At 54.5% G+C, this 24,502-nt stretch overlaps 1 protein-coding gene across 1 annotated transcript in view; it reads right to left on the bottom strand.

Annotated features, from left to right (window-relative positions):
• Positions 1-24,502, bottom strand: part of COL16A1 (collagen type XVI alpha 1 chain) — a 50,471-nt gene that overhangs the window by 19,496 nt on the left and 6,473 nt on the right. The window contains exons 7-48 of the mRNA XM_033115775.1: positions 24,230-24,310; positions 23,926-24,051; positions 23,134-23,187; positions 22,801-22,827; positions 22,205-22,240; positions 21,157-21,183; positions 19,994-20,056; positions 19,698-19,739; positions 19,519-19,563; positions 19,391-19,426; positions 18,964-19,026; positions 18,570-18,614; positions 18,391-18,486; positions 18,184-18,222; positions 17,532-17,576; positions 17,338-17,373; positions 16,740-16,850; positions 16,307-16,342; positions 16,036-16,071; positions 15,848-15,958; positions 15,424-15,468; positions 13,603-13,638; positions 13,411-13,455; positions 13,004-13,135; positions 12,185-12,220; positions 11,871-11,978; positions 11,445-11,567; positions 11,290-11,343; positions 11,047-11,088; positions 10,670-10,705; positions 10,530-10,583; positions 10,291-10,359; positions 8,373-8,426; positions 8,255-8,281; positions 7,439-7,498; positions 7,205-7,252; positions 7,020-7,073; positions 3,538-3,591; positions 3,284-3,316; positions 1,053-1,169; positions 925-966; positions 747-833 (exon numbers count right to left, since the gene is read on the bottom strand). Coding sequence (XP_032971666.1) covers positions 747-833; positions 925-966; positions 1,053-1,169; positions 3,284-3,316; positions 3,538-3,591; positions 7,020-7,073; positions 7,205-7,252; positions 7,439-7,498; positions 8,255-8,281; positions 8,373-8,426; positions 10,291-10,359; positions 10,530-10,583; positions 10,670-10,705; positions 11,047-11,088; positions 11,290-11,343; positions 11,445-11,567; positions 11,871-11,978; positions 12,185-12,220; positions 13,004-13,135; positions 13,411-13,455; positions 13,603-13,638; positions 15,424-15,468; positions 15,848-15,958; positions 16,036-16,071; positions 16,307-16,342; positions 16,740-16,850; positions 17,338-17,373; positions 17,532-17,576; positions 18,184-18,222; positions 18,391-18,486; positions 18,570-18,614; positions 18,964-19,026; positions 19,391-19,426; positions 19,519-19,563; positions 19,698-19,739; positions 19,994-20,056; positions 21,157-21,183; positions 22,205-22,240; positions 22,801-22,827; positions 23,134-23,187; positions 23,926-24,051; positions 24,230-24,310 — 2,511 coding nt within the window. The remainder of the gene's footprint in view (positions 1-746; positions 834-924; positions 967-1,052; positions 1,170-3,283; positions 3,317-3,537; positions 3,592-7,019; positions 7,074-7,204; positions 7,253-7,438; positions 7,499-8,254; positions 8,282-8,372; positions 8,427-10,290; positions 10,360-10,529; positions 10,584-10,669; positions 10,706-11,046; positions 11,089-11,289; positions 11,344-11,444; positions 11,568-11,870; positions 11,979-12,184; positions 12,221-13,003; positions 13,136-13,410; positions 13,456-13,602; positions 13,639-15,423; positions 15,469-15,847; positions 15,959-16,035; positions 16,072-16,306; positions 16,343-16,739; positions 16,851-17,337; positions 17,374-17,531; positions 17,577-18,183; positions 18,223-18,390; positions 18,487-18,569; positions 18,615-18,963; positions 19,027-19,390; positions 19,427-19,518; positions 19,564-19,697; positions 19,740-19,993; positions 20,057-21,156; positions 21,184-22,204; positions 22,241-22,800; positions 22,828-23,133; positions 23,188-23,925; positions 24,052-24,229; positions 24,311-24,502) is intronic.

Genomic DNA, 24,502 nt, shown 5'->3' on the forward strand with positions numbered 1-24,502 from the left:
ATCTCAGTGGCTTTCGTCCCGGCTCGCCACGCACAGCCAGAGTCAACAGGCAGCTGATGTCAAAGCAGAATGTTAAAGTTGATGTTAAACCTTTCACTCAGTTCATTCAATCATCCAATAAATGTTTATTGAACAGCTACTATGTACAGGCACTGGTCCACGTGCTAGGGAACACAGCAATAAACAAAACATAAAAATCCCTGCCTCATGGCGCTTACACTCTAGGGGAGACGTAGGTGGATGGTAACAAATAGAACAGGGGCTGGCACATAGTTGGTGCCCAGTAGATACCTGCGGAATGGTCCTAAACGAAGGAAGTACACAGTACGTCAGATGGTGATGAGTGTGATGCAGGAAGGGGGTTGGGGCCCTAGGGTTCGTGTGGGGGGTTCAGTTTTAGAGAGGGTGGTTAGGGAATGTCTTCCTGAGAAGGTGATATTTGAACAAAAGGCTGAAGGGGTGAAGGAGTGAACCCTGGAGAAAAGCTGGAGGCAGAGGACTCAGTTAGTCTGGGGGAAGGAGAGTGTCTCATGGACCAAGAGCAGTGAGGATGCCAGTGAGCAAGGAAAGCAGATGATGTCAGAGCAGGAGGCCCCTTAAGGACTCCCAAGAGACAGGGGGCCGCTGGAGGGCCCAAGAACACATTTGGCAGGAATGAAACTGCCCTCAGGAACTAAGTACCACTTGGTGGAGACACCAGCTCCCTCCGGGCCCTGCCAGAATGAGGGCGCAGCCCCGGGTCTTACCTCTTCTCCTCTTTGGCCCGGCAGTCCTGGAGGACCCGGCAGGCCAGGGCTCCCAGCACAGCCCGGCTCTCCCTCACTGTTGTCTCCCTGAAGTGGATGGAGATGGTGGGAGTGAGCATTCAGGGCCCCTTCCATGGGCTCAGGGCAGGAGGTGAAGAGAAAGCAAGGGCCCACTCACCCGGGCCTCCTCAGCTCTGGGGCGCTCCCGCTCTGCGAAGCACTACGGAGGACAAAGAGAGGTTTTGTCAGGTGAGGCCACCAGGCGCTGTCCCTGCACCAAAGCTGCCCCTCAGCCCAGCCTCCTACCCGGGCACAGTTGTCAAGGCCTGGCACACCGGGGATGCCTTGGTCTCCCTTCTCTCCTTTCTGCAGGAAGGCCGCTGGGCGGGCCTTCTGCCCTTGGACACAGTCCCCACAGATGCTCTGAGAAGGGAAAGGGGGGGGTAGTAGAGCATAAAGACAGCAGGATGGCCCAGATGGGAGAACCCCCTTCTGAGTTCTGCCGGGGCACCCTGCCTGGCGGTCCTCCACCCTCCTGCCACACCCCCGCAGCAGCTTTACCCCATCCTCAGGGGACCCAATCCCAACACTGGCTTTGAGTTTCCTCCAGGAAGAAGCTCTGGTACGGCCAAGCCAAAGCAACTTTCCAGACAGGCGTGTGGGAGGAGATGGAGGGGCCCACAGAGGGACCATCTGTCCCGGCTGTTCCTGCAACCTGCACCCACTGTGAGGACATGCCACAAGGATTTAGGCTGAAAAGGCCAGCTCCAAACACCAGCTTCTCCACCCAACGGAGCAAAGGGAGCAGCTGCAGGAGCAGCCTTTTGCAGAAGCCCTTGGATGGAGCCTGCCCTCTGTTCCCCGCCAGGTTCCTATTGTCACAGACTCCCAGCTTGCTGGGCCTGACAGTCTTCCCGACAAGAAGGTCCTCTTCTTACCTGGAGGGTTTTAACCTCTTTGGGTTACAGAGCCCTCTGAGAGTCTGATGGAAGCTATGAGTCCTCTTCCCAGAAAAATAAAAGCCACTAGTGAAAACTAGACTACAACTTCAGAGGCCTGCGGAGCCTGGAGTCTCTGCATGGCCTGATGGGGTGTCCATCGACCCCTAGGCAGGAGCCTCTGTTCCACCTTCACTATTCACTGCAAAGCCCAATGCTAATGGTTGTCATTTACTCAGCACCCATGTGCCAGCCATCGTAATAGGCCTTTGCACATTATCACACTCAGGCCTGACAGCGCAATGCAGCAGGTCATCTTATAAGCATTATGGAGATAAGAAAGCCAACACTCAAAGAGACAGCATGACTTGTCTAAGGTAGGGGGCAGCCTGGACTAAACTCTGATCTGTCTGAGACCAGAGCTGGCACTCTGTCCACAGGCCCCGGCCTCCTCTCGTTGTGGATGCAGGTGGTGGCTGGGGCTCCTGGTCAGCACCCTGCGGGGCACCATCTGACCCCTTCTCCAGACAACTCTCAGTTCTTGCTTAGCGCCCTCTGCAGAGCACTTGATTAAGAAGTCATCAGATGAAGTAGTATATGGAAAAATGTTAAATCCTGCAGGTGGAGTTGCACAACCCCTTGCCCAGAGGCAGGATTTGGAGGAACCCCAGATTGCCAGAAGCTTAGGGGAGAAGAGCTGGGGATTCACTGTCACACCCCACTGTGACCCAACATGTAACTGAGGCCAGGACGTTAACCTGACCTCAGGCTACTTCTAGAGACATCTGCTGTCCAGAGCAGGGGTGGCGCAGGCACTCCCCATGCTCTGGCCTGACCAGGACCCACCGGGGTATCCAGGGCACTCACTAGCCAGTGCTAGAAGTGGGGGGGGCAGGATAGGGTTGTTCTGGTGGCCGAGGTGTGGGAGGGACCCCTAAGGATGCTGAGCTGGAGAAGAGAAGAGTTTGTCTCATCTCCAGAGGTGACTGAGCAAGGAAGGGCTGTGTCAGCCTTAGCTCCCAAGGGGAATCTCAGGCCAGCTTGGGAGGCCAGGCCAAGCCACAGCTCGGGAGTGTGATCTTGACACTGTCTGCAGGCCCTGGCATAGACCGACTCTCGTACCAGGCCCCAAATCCCCTTGCACCACTAGAATTGCTTCTCGAATCCCACCTCCTCCCTGGATTCTTTCTGGATTGACCAGAGGATGGCTGAAGCCTTCTTCCAGGTCCCCATTTAGTCTTATCATAGGACGTAATCTTGGCAGGCAGGCTTGCCGATCCCATAACTGCACTTTCACCCTCCCCACTCTGCTCTGGAAGCTGTTGGGCCCTGCCCTGGCATGACCGTGGTGGTACAGGGCTTCACGGGCAGCTCTGAGGTTGGAACTGCCGACAATATCCACCATGTGGGTACCTTGTCAGTATTCCTGCAAACACTCATTCAGCAGATATTGACAAGGGTCTGTGACTAGCTGGGCACTGCGCTAGGCCCTCTCTTAGACATGCTTGGCACGCACACTGCCCACAGACAGCTCCATCTGCAGCTATCTGTGCAGTGCCACTCCCACCAGTTCCTACTCCCTCCCTTTTACCCTCTTACCTGAAGGACGTGCTGCTCAATGGGTAAGGACCCCTGCAAGAGACAGACAGGAAGGCTCAAGCAGGGGAGAGGAAGGGGGAAGGAGACTTACGGCTTCAGGTGAAGCCGTGGGAAGCCACATGCCATCCAGGCTTCTCCCTGCCTCAGAAGAGGGAGAGAAGGGAGGCCCACTGCAGCTCAGGAGCTAGCCTGGTGAGCTCAGCTCTGGGAAAGGCATGGAGAGGGCTGGATAGTGAGTGCTGGCCGATACCTACCAGTTCTGCAGTTAGCCCAGGCTGTCCTGGCAAACCGTTGTTTCCAGGCACTCCCTGCAGCAAAGAAGAGACACAAGTGAGTGTGGTCTCCTCCCGCTAGCTGTCATCGCCACCATCCCGCTGCCTCTTCCCCTCATCTTGCAGAGTTGAGAGCCCACATTCTTAGCTCAAAATCTCCAGACCATTTGTAGGGAAAGTGGAGGAGCCCCAGAGGGGTGACCCTCCCAAAACCCGTCTAACAGGAAGTCTTTTTCCCCACATGTTACAGGAAGGTCAGAAATTAGGCAGAGGCTCTTCTATAGAGTAAGCAGCTATTGTTTCTCTTTGTGCTAAGTCCTTTTCCTATATTTCCTCATTGAATCATCACAGTTTGGTGAGCTAGGTGTTAACTCCATCTTAAAAACAGAGCAAAGAATTCAGAGAAGGTGAGTAACTGCCCAAGGTCACAGGACAAGCAAAGCACACAGGTGAGATTCCAAATGAGGACCACTAGCTTCAACCCCCTCTTAACCACTATTTCAGCATAATTTCTCAAAAGACACTCGTACACGCAACTCCCAAGGTGGAAGTCAGACCTTGCTAGGTGCAAATCCCTACTACTTTCTAACTTTTGGCAAGTTACTTGGGGTAAAAAATATATATATATCTGTGTGCCTCAGTTTCCCTATCTGTAAAACAGGGATAGTTCATGGTGAAGCTTAAAGGAGACCATGCTATAAGGAGCTTAGTACAGAGCGTGGCACACAGAACTCTCATGTTAAATGTTTGCCACTCAGACGCTCTGTTCCCCTTGTAGACTCACAATGCACATTTGCATATTCCACGCTCCATGGAGGCAGGAAGCGTGTTCCCTCTTAAACCCCCGGAGTCCGACACGGAGGAGGCACGCATTAAATGCGTGTTAAATGAACGCACCACTGCTCACCCTGCTTGGCCCGCGCGGGATTTCCTTGGCCCGCTCTGAGAGTTGGCTTCCCTTCGAGTCTCAGTTCTTAGCAATAGCACATGCCACCTTCCCCCCCCAGTCCCCCCATTTCAGGCCAGGCTCCATCAGACCTGAGGCAGACCCCAAGTCAGCCTCCCCACCCCCTCTCACTGCCATGTGCATCCTCCAGCCCTGCTCATTCTGTCTGCATACTGATGAGTTTACGGGGTAAACTGCTTAGCACAGGGCCTTGGGAAAAGGAAAACACCTTGAATGTGTGCATTACAATTATGCCCTAAATCATCATTCAAACCCTGCTCCACTCTCCGTGGCTCATGTTACTTCAAGCCTGATTCTTGGTGATTATCTTTTCTTGCCCTCCCCACCCCGAACTAAATGTCCCACCTGTTGTTCTACTGTAGACTTGAAGAGCTATCCAGTCAGCTACTCACTACCTACCAGCTATCTAGCCTCAGGCACATTTCTTAGCCTCTGTGCCTCAGTTTCTTCTTCTGTGAAATGGGAGAGGATTATATGAGATAACCAAGCAGTGGCCTTGGACCAGTAAGTGCTGTATATCTCTGAGCCTCTTTCTGCATCTAAAGAGAGGAACTGCTGGGCCCTCCCTTCCTCGAAAGAACTGCAGGAGACCACCTGGTGAGGGGGACCTGCACCCCACCTGGCACAGGGCAGGTGTCCATTAGTGGCAGCCTCGGCTTCGTCCCCAGCACTGGCACTAGAGGACGACTCTGGTGCCCGGAATCAGACTCAGCAGTCACTCTTTGCTCCTCATTCCACCAGCATGTCTTGGCAGGGCTCACACTACACCAGCGTGAACTTGTTAATGTACCACTTTGAATGACTGTCATGCTTCCCCAAGCAAACTGCAAGCCCCCTGCAGACAGATTCCTGTTTCCTGGCAGTGCAACAGGAAGCCCGGACACTCGATAAATGTGTGGCTGGCCCATAGGGGACCCAGAGTTGGCTCTACTTCCACCTCTGGACAAGACACAAAAGAATTGCGATCCCAGTGGAAATGGCCATCAGCAGAGTGTGTGTCTGTGTGTGTGTGTGTGTGTGTGCGTGTGTGTGTGTGTGTGTGAAACGGCAAAATCGCCAGGACAGTGGGGAGTACATAGTTTGTGAAAAGCTTCCATGTGATTCTGCTCTGCTTCTTTGGGTGAGAATCACTCTTTCAGGAGCTGGGGGCATGACCACTCACTGCCTGTGTCTTCTAAGGACCTCGGGAAAATGGGGCCGGGTTTGCAAACCACTGGGGAACTGTCCTGAAAGGCAGGGCAGGGGAGAAGAAAGTCCTGCGTTCTGGGAAGCCCAATCCAGCACTACCAACACCTAGCTGGAAGACCTCAGCCAAGCTTCTTTACCTTTCAGAGCCTCAGTTTGCCCAGCTGTGACTTAGGGATAACCCCACTTTCCTACCGGAGTTGATGTAAAGCTCCAGTGAGTGAGAGAAGGGAGACAGGACAATAATAGTGTTCGCCATAATGATGGTGACGCCTTCTACGCATCTACTATGTGCCAGGCACAGTTCTATACAGTTCACACGCATTAAGTTGTTTAAAACTCACAAAAGCCCCATGAGGTACATGCTGTAATTATCTCCACTTAACAGATGAAGGAATTGAGACACAGAGAGGGTAAGTAACTTGCCCAGCATCACACAGCTAACACACAGCAGAGGTGGGATTCAAAGTCAGGCTGCCTGGCTCTGAATGAACACTCTAATCACAATTTCAACTCCTATTGCCCTCCCCTCACTATCTTTGGCCTCCCTGCTATTCCCCCAAACACGTCAGGCACATTCCCACCTCCAGGCCTTTGCACCTGCTGCTTTCTCTATCAGGAATATTTTCCCTCACAGGCTCACTCCTCATTTCCTTGGAGTCTTGATTCAAATGTCACCTTCTTTTCAAATCTTTCTGAAAAGATTCAAATGTCACTTTTCTCAAATTTCTTCCCTGCCCTCCTCCCATTTTCGATCCCCACTCCTGCTTTATCTTTCTCCTTAGCACGTATCACTTTCTAACATACTATATTTTATTCATTTATCTTGCTTATCGTCTGTCTCTCCTATAAATGTAAGCTCCAAGAGGGCAGGGATTTTATTTTTGTCTACTGCTGTATCACCAGCACCTAAAACAGTGCCAGAAAATAGCAGGTGGGCAAAAATATTTGTTGCACAAATAAATGTAGAACACTGCTCCAAAACAGAGGAGCTCTGTACCAGCGTAAAAGTTTTATCTGACTCAGATTCTGGGTTCCTGACAGCTGGCCGAGGCCTGAGACTGGAACAGATGTCAGTGGGGTGTCTGGGCTAGCACACAACATGACATTTCTTGAAAAAGGGCCAGGAGTGCACACAGCTGGCCCTAGGGGTCAGTGGAAGCCCTGCGCCACTCTGGGGCACAGAAGCACAGAGGAGTGAAAAGTGACAGGTGTGTGTGCTGGGCTGGGGAGCGGCACACCCAAGGTCCAGCATGGAGCATGCGCCCCAGCACCCTGCCTCCCAAACTCTTATTCTCCTCTCCCACTTTACCTGCAGCCCAGGCATTCCAGGGGGGCCTGGTGGTCCAGGAACACCCGGGGGACCCTGAGGGAGAGAAGAAATAATGAGACCCTGAAGAAAGCTCTGCCCCATTGCTGGAGGCAGCGTGTGAGGGTGGGCAAGCCGTGGGGCGCTGGCGGACAAGTGGAGAAACAGAGGAGACAAGCGACACACACCTGCGGGCCCGGCTGCCAGGAGCTGCCCATCCAAAGTCCCGGAGCACCCTGGGTGGGAGTGGGGGTCGCAAAAGAAGGGGAGAGGTTACAGGCAACGTCCACACCAAGCGCAGGGCTGCATGGGGAGGCAGCTGGCTGGGGTGCAAAGCCCTACAGGGCCCTTGCGTGTTGGGCCATGGCCGGAAGTCAGGCCTCTCCCCCAGAGCTGGGGGGAAGGCTTTCAGCACCACTCACCGGCATTCCAGAGAAAATGGGGTCTCCTCGGGAGGGGCAGGAGCACTCCCCTGGCTCACCCTGAAAAGACAAGAGCCTTTGTCAGAGAGGGGCAAGGAAACTGACATCGGGGAGGCAGCACAGGCTCCTGGGATGAAGAGGCCAGGGTTTAAATCTGGGATCCGCCTCTTATGATCGTGCCCTTGGGCCATCTGTCCGACCTCTGTGAATCTCAATTTCCTCATCTATAAGGTGAGGCTAATAATACCAAATGCATAGCCTGTCGTGAGGATGGAATGGATTCGTGTATGTAGAGTTCCTGCCAGACGGCAAACACTCAGCAAACAACAGCTGCGGCTCACTGCGTTTTGCGTTTCATCGTCTCCTGCGGCACAGGTATTCTTGCCTCCAGTACAGGCGCAGCTCTACCCGGCTGTAGCCCTACTTCCGATAGCCCAGCCTGGCTTCTGTGCCCTTCTCTCCCAGGCCTTCATACCTCTGCCCTTTTACCACGAGTCCTTCCCGCCTCAGTTCCTGTCCCTGTCCTCTGACTCAGTGCCCATTTGAAAATGCAGTTGCCCCCCTGGAGATGGGGGGCTGGCTGCCCTCTGGGTCGCCTGGGATCCTGGTTGAGTGCTGGGCCAGCTACCAGGTGAAGTGGGGAGTGTTTGGGGCCCATGCTCCCAGGAACCAGGGAGCTGGCGGGAGGCAAAGAGACCAAAGAGACTAGAATGACTCCTTAGCTACCATCGTCCAGTCTAGGGCCACTACCATATATGCAGGTTCCCTTGGGTGGTAGGACTATAGAGCTGATTTCCCCAGAGTATTGGGACTTACCTTCTCTCCCTGAGATCCCTTCTCACCCTACAGGGAAGAAACACAAGGAGGTGAGTAGAGAAGCGTGCAGAGGCAGGGCCAGCTGTGGCTTACTCCTGCCCTCAGACACTGTACTCACTGGCATCCCTCTGGTTCCTGGAAGTCCAGTCTCTCCTGGCTGCCCATCAGGGCCCTGAAGGGAGAGAGGCCAGGGTCAGTGGGTGAGGCTAGACAGGGTGGGCCTACCTGCAAGGAGGGCTACGGGACACACAGAAGCTCCCCTGGAGCCCCCAGGCTCCGTGCCCGCATTCTAGAGGATGAATGAGACTGAGGCACAAGAAACAAGGAGAGGAGGAAGGAGGAAGAAGACTAGCATTTCTTGAGCACCTTCTGGGTGTCAGACCCCAGGCCAAGTAAGTGCCTGTGGAGAACACTGAATGGAATGCCCACACCCAGCCCCGCAGAACTGTTTTACAGGTGAGGAAACTGAAGCTGAAAGAAATTTTGTATTAGACCCAACAATAGGACTGCACCCAGGTCTGTGTGGCCGAGTCCCTGCTCTCTCCTTTCGCCCTTTAGTTTTGGACACACATTCTCTGTATCACAAAGGTTATCTCCGTTGATTTATTTCAGCTCCTATTTTATCAACAAGGAATTGGAAACTCTGAGCAACTGTCACTTGCCTAAGGTCACACAACTAGTGAGTGGGGGGCAGGGACTGGGGAGCCTCCTGGATGGGATTCAGCTTGAGGGAAGACGGTCAGGAGAGGTCAGCCTGGCCACACAGGGGCACTCCAGTGGCTGCCTTCCTATGGGACATGCCACCGTCACACATGGGACTCAAAGCTCCCCAAGGACCAGGACTGCCTGCCCATTTACGCCTGCTTTACCCCGGGGTTCCCTGGGACAGGCAGGCACCCTGACTGTCGGGCTCGGCTGGGCAATACAGCCTGGCTGTGTGGACCAGGCCAAGGCCCTGGCCCCTCTGGGCTTCGGTGTTGCCTCAGGAGGAATCCATCAGTGATTCCCAAACTGCGACTGGAATTTCTTTAGGGATCCATACAGAGGAAAAAAGATGCGATTTTCAACGTCATCAAAAGCCCAAGAAAAATTCTACGTTTGCCCACAACCTGGCATGGCCCAGGCAGGGTGAAAAGTAACATTTGCTTGATTTGGGCTAGAATTATATCATCTCACAAAATTCTAGTGGGTTCATGTAGAATAGGAGTTATTGGACAGGCCTGTGATGAATGAAAATGAGGAAATGCATTTATTATTACTTTATCTATGCAATTCATTCAATAGGCATATCTTTTAGAACATGGGAATTGTTGGAGGGACAGTAATAAAGGGAGGTCTTTCAGGATAATGAGGCTGGAACTATTGCTGGTCTAGATAGGCGTGCTGTCCAGTATGGTAGCCAACAGCCACATGTGGCTATTTAAATTTAAATTAATTAAAATTGAACGAAATTTAAATTGTAGTTCCTCAGTCACACTAGCTACATTTTGAGTGCTCGAAAACCACATGTGGCTAGGGGCAGCCATCTCAGGCAATGCGGAATAGAACATTTCCATCATCGTTGGCAGTCCCACTGGGCAGTATCAGTTTAGATGATCCCCAATGACTCCAAGGCTTGCAGTGGGGGTGGGAGAGTTAACATATGGGCTTTGATTCAGACAGACCTGGGTTCAAGTCCTGGTTCTGCCTCCTCACTCTCTGGCCCTCAGTTTTCTAACCTGTGAAATGGGCACCATAATAGCCGTTCCCTTATAGAGCTCTTATGAGGATTAAGTGAATTGCTGATTGTCTAGCGCTTAGCACAGGGCCTTAGAAGAGTCACTGCTTAAAAAATACTGGTGATCAGTATTGTCATTATTCAGGTGCTCCCCGAAACAGTGCCATCTTCCTTCTCCGAGGCTGGGCTGGACTATGGCCTCTCTCCTCCCATCCCCCATGCTGCGGGGTTGGGCAGGGTCAGCCCTGTGCCCTCTTCCCGGCAGCAACACCCTTGGTCCCAGCAACACCCCCGCATGGAGCGCAGACAGCACCCTTACCGGAGGCCCAGAGACACTGGCGCCAGGAGGTCCCACAGGTCCAATGGCTCCTTTCACCCCTGGAGATCCCTGTGAAAGAGAGGGTACAAGTGTTACGGGGCATCCAGCAGGTGAGATGCATCTGGTCAGGTCTTGGGCGGCCCTCTGACGGGCATCACTCAGCTCCCATGTCCCCTGTGGCCACTGCCGGAGCACTCCAAAGCACTGCAGGCCTAGTGCCCAAGGAGGCAGAGGCTCACCTTGGTACCCTTCTCTCCAGCGGGGCCAGGGGGTCCCCGAGGTCCCGGAAGCCCCTGCAGAAAGAAGCACAGTTGGTTATCCTTTATTCTAGAGTGGCCCCTTCCCCTGCTAGCCTCCTTTAAGACTAAGGCAGACATACCTGAATGCCAGGAAATCCCTGGACTCCAGGTTCCCCCTGAAAGTCAGAAAAGGCAGACTGGGATATAGCTGCCCAAGCCAACCTGCCCCACTGGCCCTGCCCCACTGGCAGACCTGGTCTGGGGTGGGGTATTTGATAGTCCACGCTCAGAAGAGCACCCCAAGGAGACCCTGAGGGTCAGAGAGGAAGGGATCAAAACCAAGTTCCCCAACAGAAGCAAAGCTAAGGCTGCTGGACAGCTCTGTCCCAGAACTATGACCTTGAGCATTGGGGGCAGGCAGAGCTCTGTGGTTTTCAGGGTGAATGGGAGTGGGCAGCTAGCTAATGGAAGTGTTGTTGGAGGGGGCAGGCAGGCAAAGGTAAGGCTGGAGACTCACCTGGGGCCCCTGGACTCTCATTCCTGGAGGCCCAGGCTCTCCCTGAAGAGGCAGAAGGACAAACCTTTTCTTGAGATTCCCCACTCACCCGTGACCTCTTCTCCTTAACCTCCTCCACCTCCACCCTCTCCCTGCTCTGTAGCTGGTCTCCATTTCCCACTCCATGCCCACTGCCTCCATGCTTCGACCCACCCCCACTCTCACCTGCACACACCTGCCCAGGCCCCCCAAAGTCACACCTACCTGGATGCCCTTCAGTCCTGGGGGCCCTTGAACTCCTGGTAAACCAGGCTGTCCCTAAAAGACACAGATGGCCCAAAGGTCCCACAGCGGAAAGGGGGAGAAAAGAGAAGCCCAGGCAGGGAAGGAGGAGAGGACTGGCAGCAGCCCAAACTCACCGGTTTACCAGGCCGGCCCACACCTTCAGGGCCTGGCTCTCCTTTGGGGCCAGGCTTCCCGGGCAGTCCCACCGTGTCGGTCAACGCCCCCTGCAGGCTGGGGCAGGCAGTGCAGCCATCACCCTATCAGAGATGGGTACAGACAGGAGCCAGTGAGCCAGGGCTGGCAGCCAAGCCAGGAGGCGGCATTGAAAGGGGGGGTCGTTGTGCCCCTCTGAGAGCTCTGCCCCTCCGCTACCCCCACCTCAGTGTGGGAAATCAAACTAGGCCCCTGACACTCCCAGCTCTTGTCCCCTTCTTGGAGAAGAGCTGAGGCACCCCCCACCACACACCCCCAGTGCTTCTGGCATCCTGACTGCAGTCCTCATTAGCTCTCAGACTGATTTCTTTTTATTCATGTAACAAACTGCCCCCTGCCTGACTGACCTTTTCTCCTTTTGGCCCCACGGGGCCCCGAACCCCAGGCTCTCCCGACAGTCCCGGCTGCCCCGTGATGCCTGGCGTTCCGGGATCTCCAGGATTTCCTGCATCACCCTGGAAGAATTGGGTTCAAGGAGGGCAGAAGTGACCCAGCTATGGGCCGGCTTCCCTCCTGGGACCTGCAGGCACTCAAGAGCCCTTCACTGGGCCTGGAGGTTGGGCAGGGAGTGGAGAGTGGGCACAGGGCAATCAGGAAAAGGAGGTGGGAAGGGCATCTGAGAGGAGGTGGTGCCCACCCACGCCCACTGAGGCTCTCTCACCTTCTGCCCCTTCAATCCATGCTCTCCAGCCTTGCCCTGGGGAGAAAGCATTTCCGCACCCATTCACTCATACCAGACACCCCTAAGTGTCTGGCACTGCGTTAGACCCCAGGGAATACAACAATCTACAAAATGGACAAAAATCTCTGCCCTCACTCTAGTGAGGAAATACTGTATAGATTAAGAGAAGAGACTTGAGACAGACTCCTGCTAAGGTGACTCTGGGCAAGTTATTTAACTTCTCTGTACCGCAGTTTCCTCATCTGTCAAATGGGGGTGATAAAATAGCATAGGTCTGCTACCCCGTAGGGTTCTTGAGATTAGATGAGCTAATGTCGTGAAGCAGTGCATGGCACGCCGGGTACACCGTCAGTGTTTACTGTTTTAGTAAAGCAGTAATAATAATGATCACCACAATGGTAACTATCATTTCTTGAACATCTACTGTGTGTTGCTAAGTGCTTCATATACACCATTCCTAGGCTTTACAATACCACCATGCACAGAAAACAGAGGCACAGAGAGAAGAAGGAATTTGCTCGAGTCAAAGAGCTAGTAAAAGGCAGAGATGGACTTTGAATCCTGGTCTGTCTGGTCCCAGGTGGGATGTACTCTTTCTGTACATCCTGCCATGCTGTGTCCCAGGATAAAGGGCAGAGGCCTGTCAGGCCAGCTTTCTCTGGGGACAAAGGCATTGGCCCCTCCACACACTACCACCTACTCCCCACTGCCCAGGGAGCCAAGAGACCCACCGAGATGGGGTCCCACCCCTGTCTTGAGCCCTGTCTGCATGCCCACTCCAGAGGCCCTGAAACTCACCTGTTTTCCTGGCAGGCCAAAGCCTGGAGGCCCAGGCTCTCCCTTCTCTCCAGGAGGCCCAGGGAAGGCCACCACGTGGCCATCCCCATCCTGAGGTTTGGACAGAGCTGCACACGGTTCACAAGGCTCCCCCTGCCAATCAAGGACACAGGGTTGGGGGTGCCCCAAGCCAGGCTTGGCATCAGGAGATGTAGCCATGCCTGACTCCACTGGGTCAGGGATGTCTCAAGAGAGATTGCAGGAGAACAAGTTAAAAGAAAGAAGGCGGGAGCCGAGTCATCAGGGGTCTTGAACTCCATGTTAGGGTGTCCGCTGTGAGGCAGTGGGGCGCCTCAGAGGAGAGCAAGATGAGTGTCTGTTGAGGAAGTTCACCCCGGCTGTGGCATGGGGAACGTCCCCAGACTCACCTTTTCCCCTTTGATGCCTCCAGGTCCCATTGGCCCTGGCGGCCCCTGTGTGATAAAAAGCCATGTGTGATCCCTAGCATCTCCCCGGGCCATGCTGGGGCACTGCCTCCAGGCTTGTCACTTCCCTGGCAGTGGGCAGCACCTCCCACCTTGTCCTTTTCCCAGAGCTGCTGCCATCCCAAGCACACTTACCGAACTTCCTGCTGGCCCTGCCTCCCCGAAATCACCCTGAGGGCAAAGCAGAGAACACAGGGGCAAAGTGGAAAGGCATATAGTGCTAGGTCAATCCCAAACCCAAACTACAAAAGTAGCTGCTTGGGATCGCCAGACTACCTCTCTTTTCCTGGCCGGGGAACCCCAGTTTTCAGGGGAGTCTGTAGCCAGCCTGTGTGTGCCCCAGTCTCGATGCATGGCATCCCGGCCCCACCCTCAGCCCTGACCCAGCACACAAGGATCATGAATTCATTTATCCAACAGCGGTTCACCGGGTGCCTATGTGTGCTGCACGCTGGGCAAGGTGCCTGGATGTGGCAACGAACAACACAAACACAACTCGTGGAGCCTACACACTCGTGATGGCCAATAAGAACTTTTTAGACAATAGTCGCTGCAGATAACAATGAGTGCTATGAAGGAAATAAATAAGGTGATGAGGCAAAGCTGGTGGGGAAGCCATTCAGGCAAGGTGGTCAGATAAGTATTAACCACAATTATCAGGAAGATTAGAATAAGGCCAGCCAATGAAAGAGTAGGGGAAGGTAGAGAGGAAAAATGTTCTGGACAGTGGGAGCCGCAAGTACAAACTCTAAGAGGTGGGAACCGTCTTGGCATAGTCCCGAATGGAAGGAGAACAGTGTATCTAAAGAGCAGGAAATGGGGAGAGGAGAAGCAGATGGACTTCAAAAGGCAGGCAGGGTCTTCTTAGGCATAGCAGGCCTTTGGTACAAAGTTGAGTCATGGCGGGATTTTAAGCAGGGAAATAATGTGACCCAAGTTCTTTTCACAGAGTCATGTTAGGTACCAGATGACAAATGCACTCTTGAAGAGCTGCAGTGGCCAGAGGTAGGCCTAACAGGGAGCTGTTGCCACTGTCCAGGTGAAAGATGATAGGGGCCTAGATGAAGGGAGCAAGGGAGGGTGGCTTGGGAGAGATGCAGTTGGCAGAACCGTCAGATAGAGGAGATGACATAGGGAAGGGAGGACTCAAGGATGTGTCAGGTATGGGGTTTTAGGACTTGGGTATGTGCCTCTTACTGAGCTGGAGAAGACTGGAAGAGGGAACAGATGTGGAGCAGGGGTGCAAAGGTCTGTTTGAGAAAGAACAAGTGGTATGCCTGGGAGAGCTGAGTCTGAACTTACATTTCAGTGCTTCTCTCACTTGAACACGCGTACACCCACAGAACCCCTCATTTGAATAACGCTGCATCATAAATTCAATGCTGTGATTTTTCTCTAATGCAACCATCAATACAAATGGTAACTCAGGCACTGAAGTCAAGTGATGCAGATTACAGACTCTGGAGCCAGACTTCCTGGGTTCAAATCCCACTTCTGCACCCAAACACCTGTGTGACTTTGGGCAATTTACTTGGCCTTTCTGTACCTCTGTTTCCTCACCCATAAAATGGGAATAATGGAGTCCTTACCCCATAAGGTTTTGGAAGGAGGAAACAAGTTAATACATAGACAAGCACTTAGAATAGTACCTGGCACATAATTAGTGGGAAAGAAGTACTATCATCATTTTATTACAAGGTCATCTTGAATACACTGAATTGTTTTAGATTATCAATAAATTAAAAATACAACACTAAGGAATTCTCTTGAAGAACATGAGGGCTCTCAGAGAAATAAATTCTCTGACTCCAGTCTGCAAAACACTGATGAATCTATTTCACCGTGGACGTACAGTTTGATCTCTTATCTATATTGTCCCAATTCCCTGCCCAGGGCTTCTCCCCTGTCTCTCTGCCAAGAAGCCCTGGTGTCCCTGACACCTAACCCAGGTCTCACCTTCTCTCCTTTCAGCCCTGTTGGCCCTGGAGGCCCAACTTTTCCCTGAAAGACAATAAAGTCACAGTGACAGCATCTCCCCATTCCCACCCCTCCAAAACTCCCGTGGGTCCCAGTGTCCACCAGAAAGAGTCAGCTCAGAAAGTCAGCTCAGAATTATGAATCCCACAGCCCTGCAGGTAGCTAGACAGTTGTTTCTGTTATACAGCTGGGCACTGAGAGGTTCTAAGAGGGAGTTCCAGGGGCAAGTAACCCGAGACAGTACAGGAATGGAGGAGGGACCAGGCTGCAGGCCTGGGACACCTGCCTCGGGGCCTCCCTCCTGGTCTCTACCTTGAGATTCAGGGGCCTAAGGAGCCAGGGAGACCACCATGTAGCAAGGCTGGGCTGGACTGGGCTGGGCTAGGATGAAGCAGTCACTCACCGGGAGGCCAGGCAAACCGAAGCTAGGGGAGCCCACATCTCCTTTGGCCCCCGCAAAAGGCCCAAGATGCTGGTTCCCCACAGCTGAGATGCAGGACAAGCAGGACTCCCCCTGGGGAAGGAAGAGAAGGGATCAGAAAGTCTCCTCGTAGTTAGAGAGGTGCAGCCAGAGAACTAGGGTTCCCTCACCTTCTCTCCTTTTAGGCCTTGGATGCCAGGGTCTCCCTGCAGGGAAAAAGGGTTCATGAGCTGAAACTGGGCGTATTGGGGCACTCCAAACTGCCTAGCTATATATGAGAAGGACAACAATGTCACACACACACACCACGAATGCTTCAAATACCCAAGGGTTTTAGGGGTTTCAAGGTCAACACCTCAGAGCCAGAGCTCATCAAGCATATAACAGATGGAGGAAATGAGGCAAGGCTAAGCTATCCCACCAGAAAGTTCCTATACATACCCGATCACCTTTTTGTCCAACAACTCCCAGGCTCTCCTGAAAGAAAATGTCTTTGAGGGAATGGGGTGGGGAGTCCAGGCCAGGACCCTAACCCAGCCCTGCCCACTCCTTTCCACCACTCCTAACCAACACCCAATCCCAGGAGGAGGACAGAGCCTTGCTTACTATAAGGGTTGGCTCTACCCCAGCTTGCCCAAAAGGCATTTTAGCAGTTCCTCAGAAACAGGGGGTTGCCATGGAGACGTGGGGTGGCCTTCTAGCCCAGCCTCAAACTCTATGGTTCAGCTCCCATCATGAAGCTAAGCGTCTGGACCCTCTTCCCACAACCTCTCTGACCATGAGAAGTACCCAGTCCCTCTGCCCAACCCCTTTCCATGATTGTGCCCCCAGGTTTTTTTATGGAGCTCCCTCATTGGCCACCCTGGGCACTCACCCTGGCTGATGCAGGATCACCTGGTTCCCCCTTGGGCCCTGGCTTTCCAGGGAGTCCCACAAAGTTCTGGAACCCTTCAGGCAGCGTTGGGCACACTTCACAGGGGTCACCCTAGCAGAAGGGAGAGACCATGAGTGGACAAGGTGGGGCTGAAACCCTGGGGTAGACAAGCAACTCTAGACATTGGGTGGGCCAGCACCCTCGCCCCAACACCAACGTGGACAGCAGAAACTTTGGAGGGGCTTTCTGTTCAACTGACTCATTCATTTAACTTATGATTCTGGGACATCACAAAACTACATCCTCACAACCAGCCATAAGAAAGCACTGTGTCTCATTTACAGAGGTGGAAACTTGCCATAGTCATAAATCATGTGAGTGACAGAGGCGGATTTGAACCCAGCTGTGTAATTCCCTGGCCAGGCTATCTATTTAGTAATCACACATGCACACTGTAGGAATAAAAAGGGGTGGGGGTGGGGAGCGCCCTGAGGAAGGTCCAGTACCCCTGGTCACAGGGCCCTTGATGCTCAGTGTTACTTCCAGAGAGGAGCTTCCACTCGCACCCCAACCTGGGGCAACCCAGCTGGGGACTTACCTTCTCTCCCTTCAGCCCTGGCACCCCTGGCTTCCCCTGTAGGAGAAGCAGTAGGTGTTAGTGCCACGGCAGAGGGACTGGTGAGCCAAGAGAGGGCCCGAGGACCTGCCCTCCCACTTCTGGGAGGCTTTGGTACAGCAGACCTGGGCACGGTGGGCAGCGGCCCCCACCCCCAACAGACTGGGGTCACTCACAGATTTCCCGCCAGGACCTTCCTTTCCTGGTGCCCCAGAGCTGCCCTGTGGTGAGAAGAAGCGTTAACGGGGAGGCCTCCGGCTGAGACCTCAGCCCATTCAGTCCCCTCTCTGGATGGCAGGACGATCTCTGCCAACTCTCCCATCTCCTCTTGATCTGTTTGGTCAGCAATCACTCCCTTCCTGTTGCCTATCCTTCTCCCTGTCTAACCCAAGTCCTTCTGGTTGCAAAGGAAGGGAAAACGTGAGGATTCTGGGTACTCCTTCCCGCTGTAGCAGGTTGGGAAGTGGTCTGGCTGACCCCTGAGGAGCCACAGCAGATAGACAGACAGACATTTCCAGGGCTTTTTGCTTAAGGTATATAAGGCCCTAAAATGAGCTTAGGTCTTCCAGTTAAGGCCACTCTGATCATTACTAAACTTCCCCATGGCTAGAATCCAGGCCAAGGCTCACAGGCCAACAACCCCTGGGATGGAGACACTCCCCAGAGGGGCCTGGCTGAATGAAGCCCCGCCTCCTCAGGAAAATGTCTGGCCCCTCCCCCACACACGTCAGTCACACCAGCTGCCCCCCACCCCCTGGCCTCATTACTCCCTCTCCTCCCACCAAGCAGGGGTCTCCCGCCTGAGCCCATGCTCCAGTCTCTGCTTACCTTGTCTCCCTTAGGGCCTGGCGGGCCACCCGGGGCCCCCTGAGGGCAGAAAACATGTCAGGTAGAGGTTTCCCAGGGGCCTCGCATTACAGAGATATCTATTCTAGCCCCTTCCCCAGACCAGGACCCAGAACTGGGCCTTATGTCTACCCAGGCAAGAGGAGGGTCTCTAAAGAAAGGACAGCAGGAGGGGCAAGGGGTACTCACCGGGGCCCCAGGAAGTCCTATCCCAGGGAGTCCAGGTCGTCCAGGGGGCCCAGGCTCTCCTGCCAGCCCTTCAGGCCCAACAAAGCCAGGGTCTCCCTGGTCAGACATGATGTGGGTGTGAGAGAGCTGCTCCCTCAGTCCAGCACCCACTCTCCACCCCACAGACCCCCACAGCTCACCTTCTGCCCTTTGGGCCCTATGACGCAGATCTCTCCTGGCCGGCCCTGGGGGGTGAGGGGCACGTAAGAATGGCAGAGGCCTGGCATCTCCCTGGGGCTGTAGTCCCCCACTGGGACAGGTGCAGGCTCACTGACCTCCCCAAAGCCACACTCCACCCAATGCCCCAAGGTCATCAAATGTCAACCGCAGGGCATTAGAGGTCAGGGACTCTTAGGCTGGGAGTCAGGAGGCCCCCTCCTTGCTGTGCCTCTTAGGGCACAGCTGTCTCCTCTGGGTCTCTGTTCTGTCTGAGCAGGGGTATCGGGGTGGATTCTGATGGTTCAATTCCAGTGTTCCAAAATGCCATGCTGAGGGAAGTGGGGGTCGTGGTGGGGAGGGGCCCAAGCACCGTACATCTCGGCCTGGCTTTCCTGTGGAGCCCTTGATGCCTCCGTCTCCCCTCTCGCCTTTCTGGCCCTGGGGAAGGAAGAGACAACGTGACTGGGGTTGAGGGAAGGGCCTGTAAGAACCAAAGCAGCTCTATCTCAGGGAGCGACAGCCCCCTTCTAGACCAATGGTCTCTCTGAGATCAAATGGCTTCAGTCACCCAGGCGGCAGACAACAGGAAGAACTCCCAAACCAGTCAGACCTCTCACTCTGGGGTCTGTGGCACTTCCTTATAGGTTTGGTGGGGATTTGGACATGATGGCAGGGTCGGAGAGGACTGCCAATTCTATGCCCAGACACCATCCTCTGAGAAGACTTTAGGCACGTCCCTCCTCATGTCTATAGGGCCCACAGACCTCCCTGGCACCCACTCCCCCAAATCCAGGCCCATTACCTTCTGGCCTGTGGAGCCTGGGAGTCCTGAAGCTCCCTGAGATGAGGAGACACAACAGAAGGAGTGAAAAAGGAAGTGAAGGCTGGGCCAGGGCCCCACTGCCCCGCCCTAGCCCTGGTCCCACTCACCACGGCTCCTGACTCCCCCTTCTCTCCCTTCGGGCCTTCTGCACACTGAACATGGAGATATGGTGTTGAGAGGGGCCCCGGGCTGGCCCAGGGTCATCCTGTGGACTGCCAAGGGCACAGCTCCTTCTCCAGGCTGACCCCATATTCCCCCTAAAGTCGTCCTCACCTCCAGGTCTTACCTGAAGTGGGGCATCCGGGGAGATTCGAACACAGTCATTGCCCTAGGGGTAGGGAACAGGGATGAGGGGGAGGGCCTTGTTTTGAGGAAGATAGGCACAGGAATCCCACAGTCCCCGGTGGCCTTGGCAAACAGAAGCTTCCACACACTCATCCCTAGAAAGAGCCTGGCCCTCATCCCCCATTTGGGCCAGGCTACAGGTTTCCGTCTGAGACCATGGGATGGTGGCTCACATCCCAATCCACCCCCAGGGCACAGCTGGGAAGGGTCTGCAGTAGCCATGGCTGGGGCACTTACCCGCGCTCCCTTCTCTCCCTTGGGGCCCAGTGGGCCAGGCAGGCCCTGCTCACCTTTCCCTCCCTGCGGATGAGAACAAAACCGGCGCTGGGACCAGAAGGGGCACTTGGGAACCTGGAGGAAGCTCTCCCCAATCTGCTCTTCTCCACCCGTCCACCACACATGTAAATGAGCACAGCTACCCCGACCCCCACTAGGCACACAGCACATGGATTCCATATGCATTCCACCATATGTCCCTCCCAAGCCACAGGCTATATCTGGCAATCTATAGTCTCACGCAGAGGGTAGCTCTTCCCTCACACCCCTACCCAGGCATGCTAGCTCACACGCACCACACCCCAGGGCACATGGATGCATGAACATGGACACAGTTGGAGCAGCATGTGTGACACCCACGAAGCTGAGCATCAGGCTGCTTGAGTTCAAATCCTGCTTCCACCAGTTTAGTATGTGACTCAAGGCAAGTCATGTGACGTCTCTGAGCCTCAGTCTCTTCGTCAATAAAATGGGGTTCATGTTAGCACCTACCTCAAGGTGTGATGCTGGAGGTAGCATGCTCAGCACAGAGCTGGCACTGTCAGCACTCACATGAAGGTAGCCCCAAGAATTATATTGTATATTCATGGGCACGCACAAATGCACAACCTCACATTTGCATACGTGCTGCCAACCCCATTACTCACAAGCACTGTGGTCCTGTCAGGCCCACAAGTATATGAGTTCAGCCCTCAACATCCCGGCAGCGGGCTGCACATGTGCAAACATGTGTCCAGAGATGCATGTAGCCAAACCCACACACAATCACTCTGACACACCTGCTCCTACATGTGGGCACAGCTGGGCCTTAGACTTCCCTGAAGTAAAATGATAATGCCCACCCCACAAGATGTTTGAGGGGTTTCAGGAACGTCACAGATGTGCAAATGTATGGCCCAGTGCCTGATGTGCAGTAGGGTCTCTGAAAAGGGCAGTTCTTAACATCCTTATACACGCCCAACCCCCACTCTCTCCAACACACACACACACACACACCTAATCACCACACATACATACAGGCTCAGGTAGCCCTGATTTAAACGCAGCCACAGAGTCACATGCTGTGGGATGGGCTGGGACCACCAAAGAAGGCAAGAGTATCCTGTTCTCCCTCTGGGACTCACCTTGAGACCAGAGGGACCAATTGTGACCTGGGGACAAAGGAGAGAACATTACATCTCAGGAGGGAGAGGAAATGAAGGGCCTAGAGAGAGCTATCAATTTATCCAGGGTCACACAGCGTGGTGGCAGGACCAGCAGGCAGAATCCCAGCCCTTGCTCTGCCTCCCAGGCAACCAGCGGGCTGACCGGATCCTAAGGCTATTAAACTTGCAGAGGGGTCTGACCTACCTTTTCTAAGCTGCCTGGCTTCGGAACGCCACCCACCAGTTGCAATGATAACATGGCTGCTCGGTTGCCATGGTAATCCCTGCACATCTAGGGACTATCAACCTTACCAGGGTTGGTGGGGAACTGAATGGGAAGAGGGACAGGCAACAGAGGGTGTACTTCCTGACATCCCCCAAGGTCGAGGGGCTTGGAGCTGAGGGGTGACAGGCTGTGCCCTTTGTGGACCAATGTGGCTGTCAGCTCAGAATGTCAAACCTGGGGAAAATGGTGACTCACGCTGCCCACTGAGGAGACAGTTAGGCACCAGCTGTGCTTGCTCTGAGCCCCTCCCCCTAGTCCTTCTGGACCCCCAGAGGGAGGCTGGGCCAGGGTCACCTAGACAGGGCTAGGAGGGGAGGCCTTGACGTGTGTTTTGGGGTCAAGTACTGGATTGTGTCACCCTGAACCCTTCCGCATATCTAATCAATCCTCCAAGATAATGTGAGAAATACTCAAGCAGAGCAGGCCTGAGTTCTTGTGGGGAGTGCCAAGCTGGGATTAGCAACCAAGGTCCTGATCCCATCAGCCACCACCCTGTCCCCATTCCACCCTGGATCCCAGTACATGGCCCAGATCACAGGCCACAAGGCTTCCTTCCATTCAGCCCTGGCGTGGTGGGGATGGGGGTGGGGGTCAAGCCCAGGGCTGGGGGAAGGACAGAGAGTGTGTGTCAAAGTGCACAAAGACCCCCTTGTCCTTAAGCAGGAAGCTGCAAGCCAACCTCTAAGCAACGCCCACTCCCAGCCAGTGCCCACCCCACCCTGACATCCTCTAGTCACTCACATTGCTTTCCTGGGCACCATGGACACAGGGTGGACACTGAAAGGGAAGAACAGGCTACGAGGTCAGTTCTATGAGCTCGGGAGCAACCCTGTCCACCCATCCCTCCGCGCACACACACCAACTGCACAGAACACCACATATGACCTGGATGGAGTCTGAGTGAGCATGAAGATACAAATCCTATCCAACAAGCCTCATCCTTCAACTCCCACCCGCCTAGAACCAAGCCATTTCTCAGATGAGGAAACTGAAGCCCAGAGAGAAATAGCAATGGGCTCTGGATCACACAGCATGGCAGGGCAGAATGAAGCCCATAATCCAGGGTCCCACGGCCAAGTCCTGGGCCCTCCCCATGATGCCCGTGACCATTTGCTGCCAATTCAGCAGGAGTGTCAGGGGCCAAAATCCCTGCCCTCCCAAAAAGAGGCGATGGGCAGACAGGACCTAGCGTCGGGCCCCCAAGGAATTCTGGGAGCTGTGTAGTCATCCTAAAACCCTCATGCTCACGCTCAAGTGCCACAAAAGCTTTGTCCGAAGGGTTTATGCTGGCACCTCCTCAACTGAGCTCTTTTTGCTCGTCTAGATGGGAGGCTTACCTCATTGGGAGCTACCTCCTGACGGGCCTGGGAGGAGAGAGGGCATGGGGATGAGCTGGGAAAGGAGGGGATGAGGCACTGTTTCCAACACCTCTACCCAAGAACCACCTGAAGCGGTTGATAGTGCCCTTGGTCGTGCCAGGTACTGTGTCTGTCTCGCCCCCACTCATTCTTCCTTCTCAGAGCTGGCACCTATGTATCCTAAGCTCTGTCCAGGAGTGGGGGCAGGTGGAACGAGCGTGGGAGTAGAATGTCTTATGCAAGCAGTTTACAGAGGGCATGGAGGGCAAACAGAGGGCACCATGGGCTCCCCCAGCCACCCACCATCTCTACCTTTGTTCCCCTTTCTGCCTTCTGGCTGATTCTTCCCGTCAGCTGGGTATCCACCTGGGTAGACAGAGTAACAGGGAACTCTAGGAAGGAAAGTTCTGGGGCCTATGCTGGAAAGGTGCACTCAGGCGGGGGCATGGACCCCAGGTACCCCTCAGCCTGACATCTGGCACCTCCCAGGATATCAAGAGAAGCTCAGGCCCCGGGCACCCCACAGATACCCCTCCTTTTTCTCCTACCCACGTGATGTCGGAGAAAACAAGACTATGAATCAATGAGATCCTGTGTTCCTGCAGCCAAGGGCTGGGCATGGTGCCCAGTAGGCAGGGAGGTTGCCCAGGCAGGGAGTGGGGCTAAGGGAGGAACTGGGCTTCCCTGACACCCCTAAAAAACCTGCAAGTGAACAGGGCAGCTGGCCATGGTGCTGGGCAGAAAACCAGCCTGGCACTGGCTGGGACTGGGCCCAGGAGAGTGAGCAAGTCCTGAGGGAAGCAGGTATTCCATCTTGAAGAAACTGCCTTTAGGTACAAGCCTCATCCTGCCCTCACCAGGAGGGTCTAGGGTGGTATCAGTGAGGGTCTGGGTAGTGCCAGAGCTAGAAGGGCACAACTCTCTATGCCAACAGGCGGGCAGGCACAGGGCCATTCTGTGAGCGGTCTCTCTGCCTCTCTGAATCCTATGGGGGTACAGAAATAGGCAGGGCTTCCATGCCCTCTCAGGCACAACTGACCCTGGTGGTAGACCTCAGTCAGGTGAGGGGAGGGTAGTCTCACTTTGCCTGTCCTACCCACCCACCTGGCTGTTTTGAGGCTCCTCCAGGCAGAAGCAGCGCGTGTAGACCTTGCCCTCAGTCTGTGGATTGATCTCGATGAGCTCATTGCCCTGGGTGTCCCGGCGGGCCTTGGAGGTCTCTGGAGGGCACTGCCCAGTGTGGAGGAAGGGCTGGGGTCAGCACAGAAGGCACCGCCCTCCCATCCCCCACACTCATCCTAAGATCTCTAGGCATCCCCTTCCTGGTCCACCATCTCCAGCACATTGTACCCCTGGGCAGTGCCCCAACTCCCCTCTCCCCCAGCTGTGCTGGTGCCAGGCCACTCACCCCTCCTGGTAAAATCTCACAGCAGCCCTCCTCTAGCACAAGCTCCGGGTCACAGTAGATGTGTGCCTGCTGAAGGTCAAACTGTAGGGGACACACGAGTCAGTTTCACTTCACTTTAGTAATTATCTCTGTGTCCTGGCCCCCCCTGAGGCACGGAGATGGCTCCACCCCAAGATTTGACTTCAGAGAGTTTCTAGTCTGGCCTGAGAGACCATCAAGAACATAGCTATCACCAAAAGGAAAACAAAACTGCATGTGCAAGAAAGAGGGAGA

The sequence above is a fragment of the Rhinolophus ferrumequinum genome, chromosome 9 (genome assembly GCF_004115265.2).
Source record: "Rhinolophus ferrumequinum isolate MPI-CBG mRhiFer1 chromosome 9, mRhiFer1_v1.p, whole genome shotgun sequence".
NCBI lineage: Eukaryota > Metazoa > Chordata > Mammalia > Chiroptera > Rhinolophidae > Rhinolophus > Rhinolophus ferrumequinum.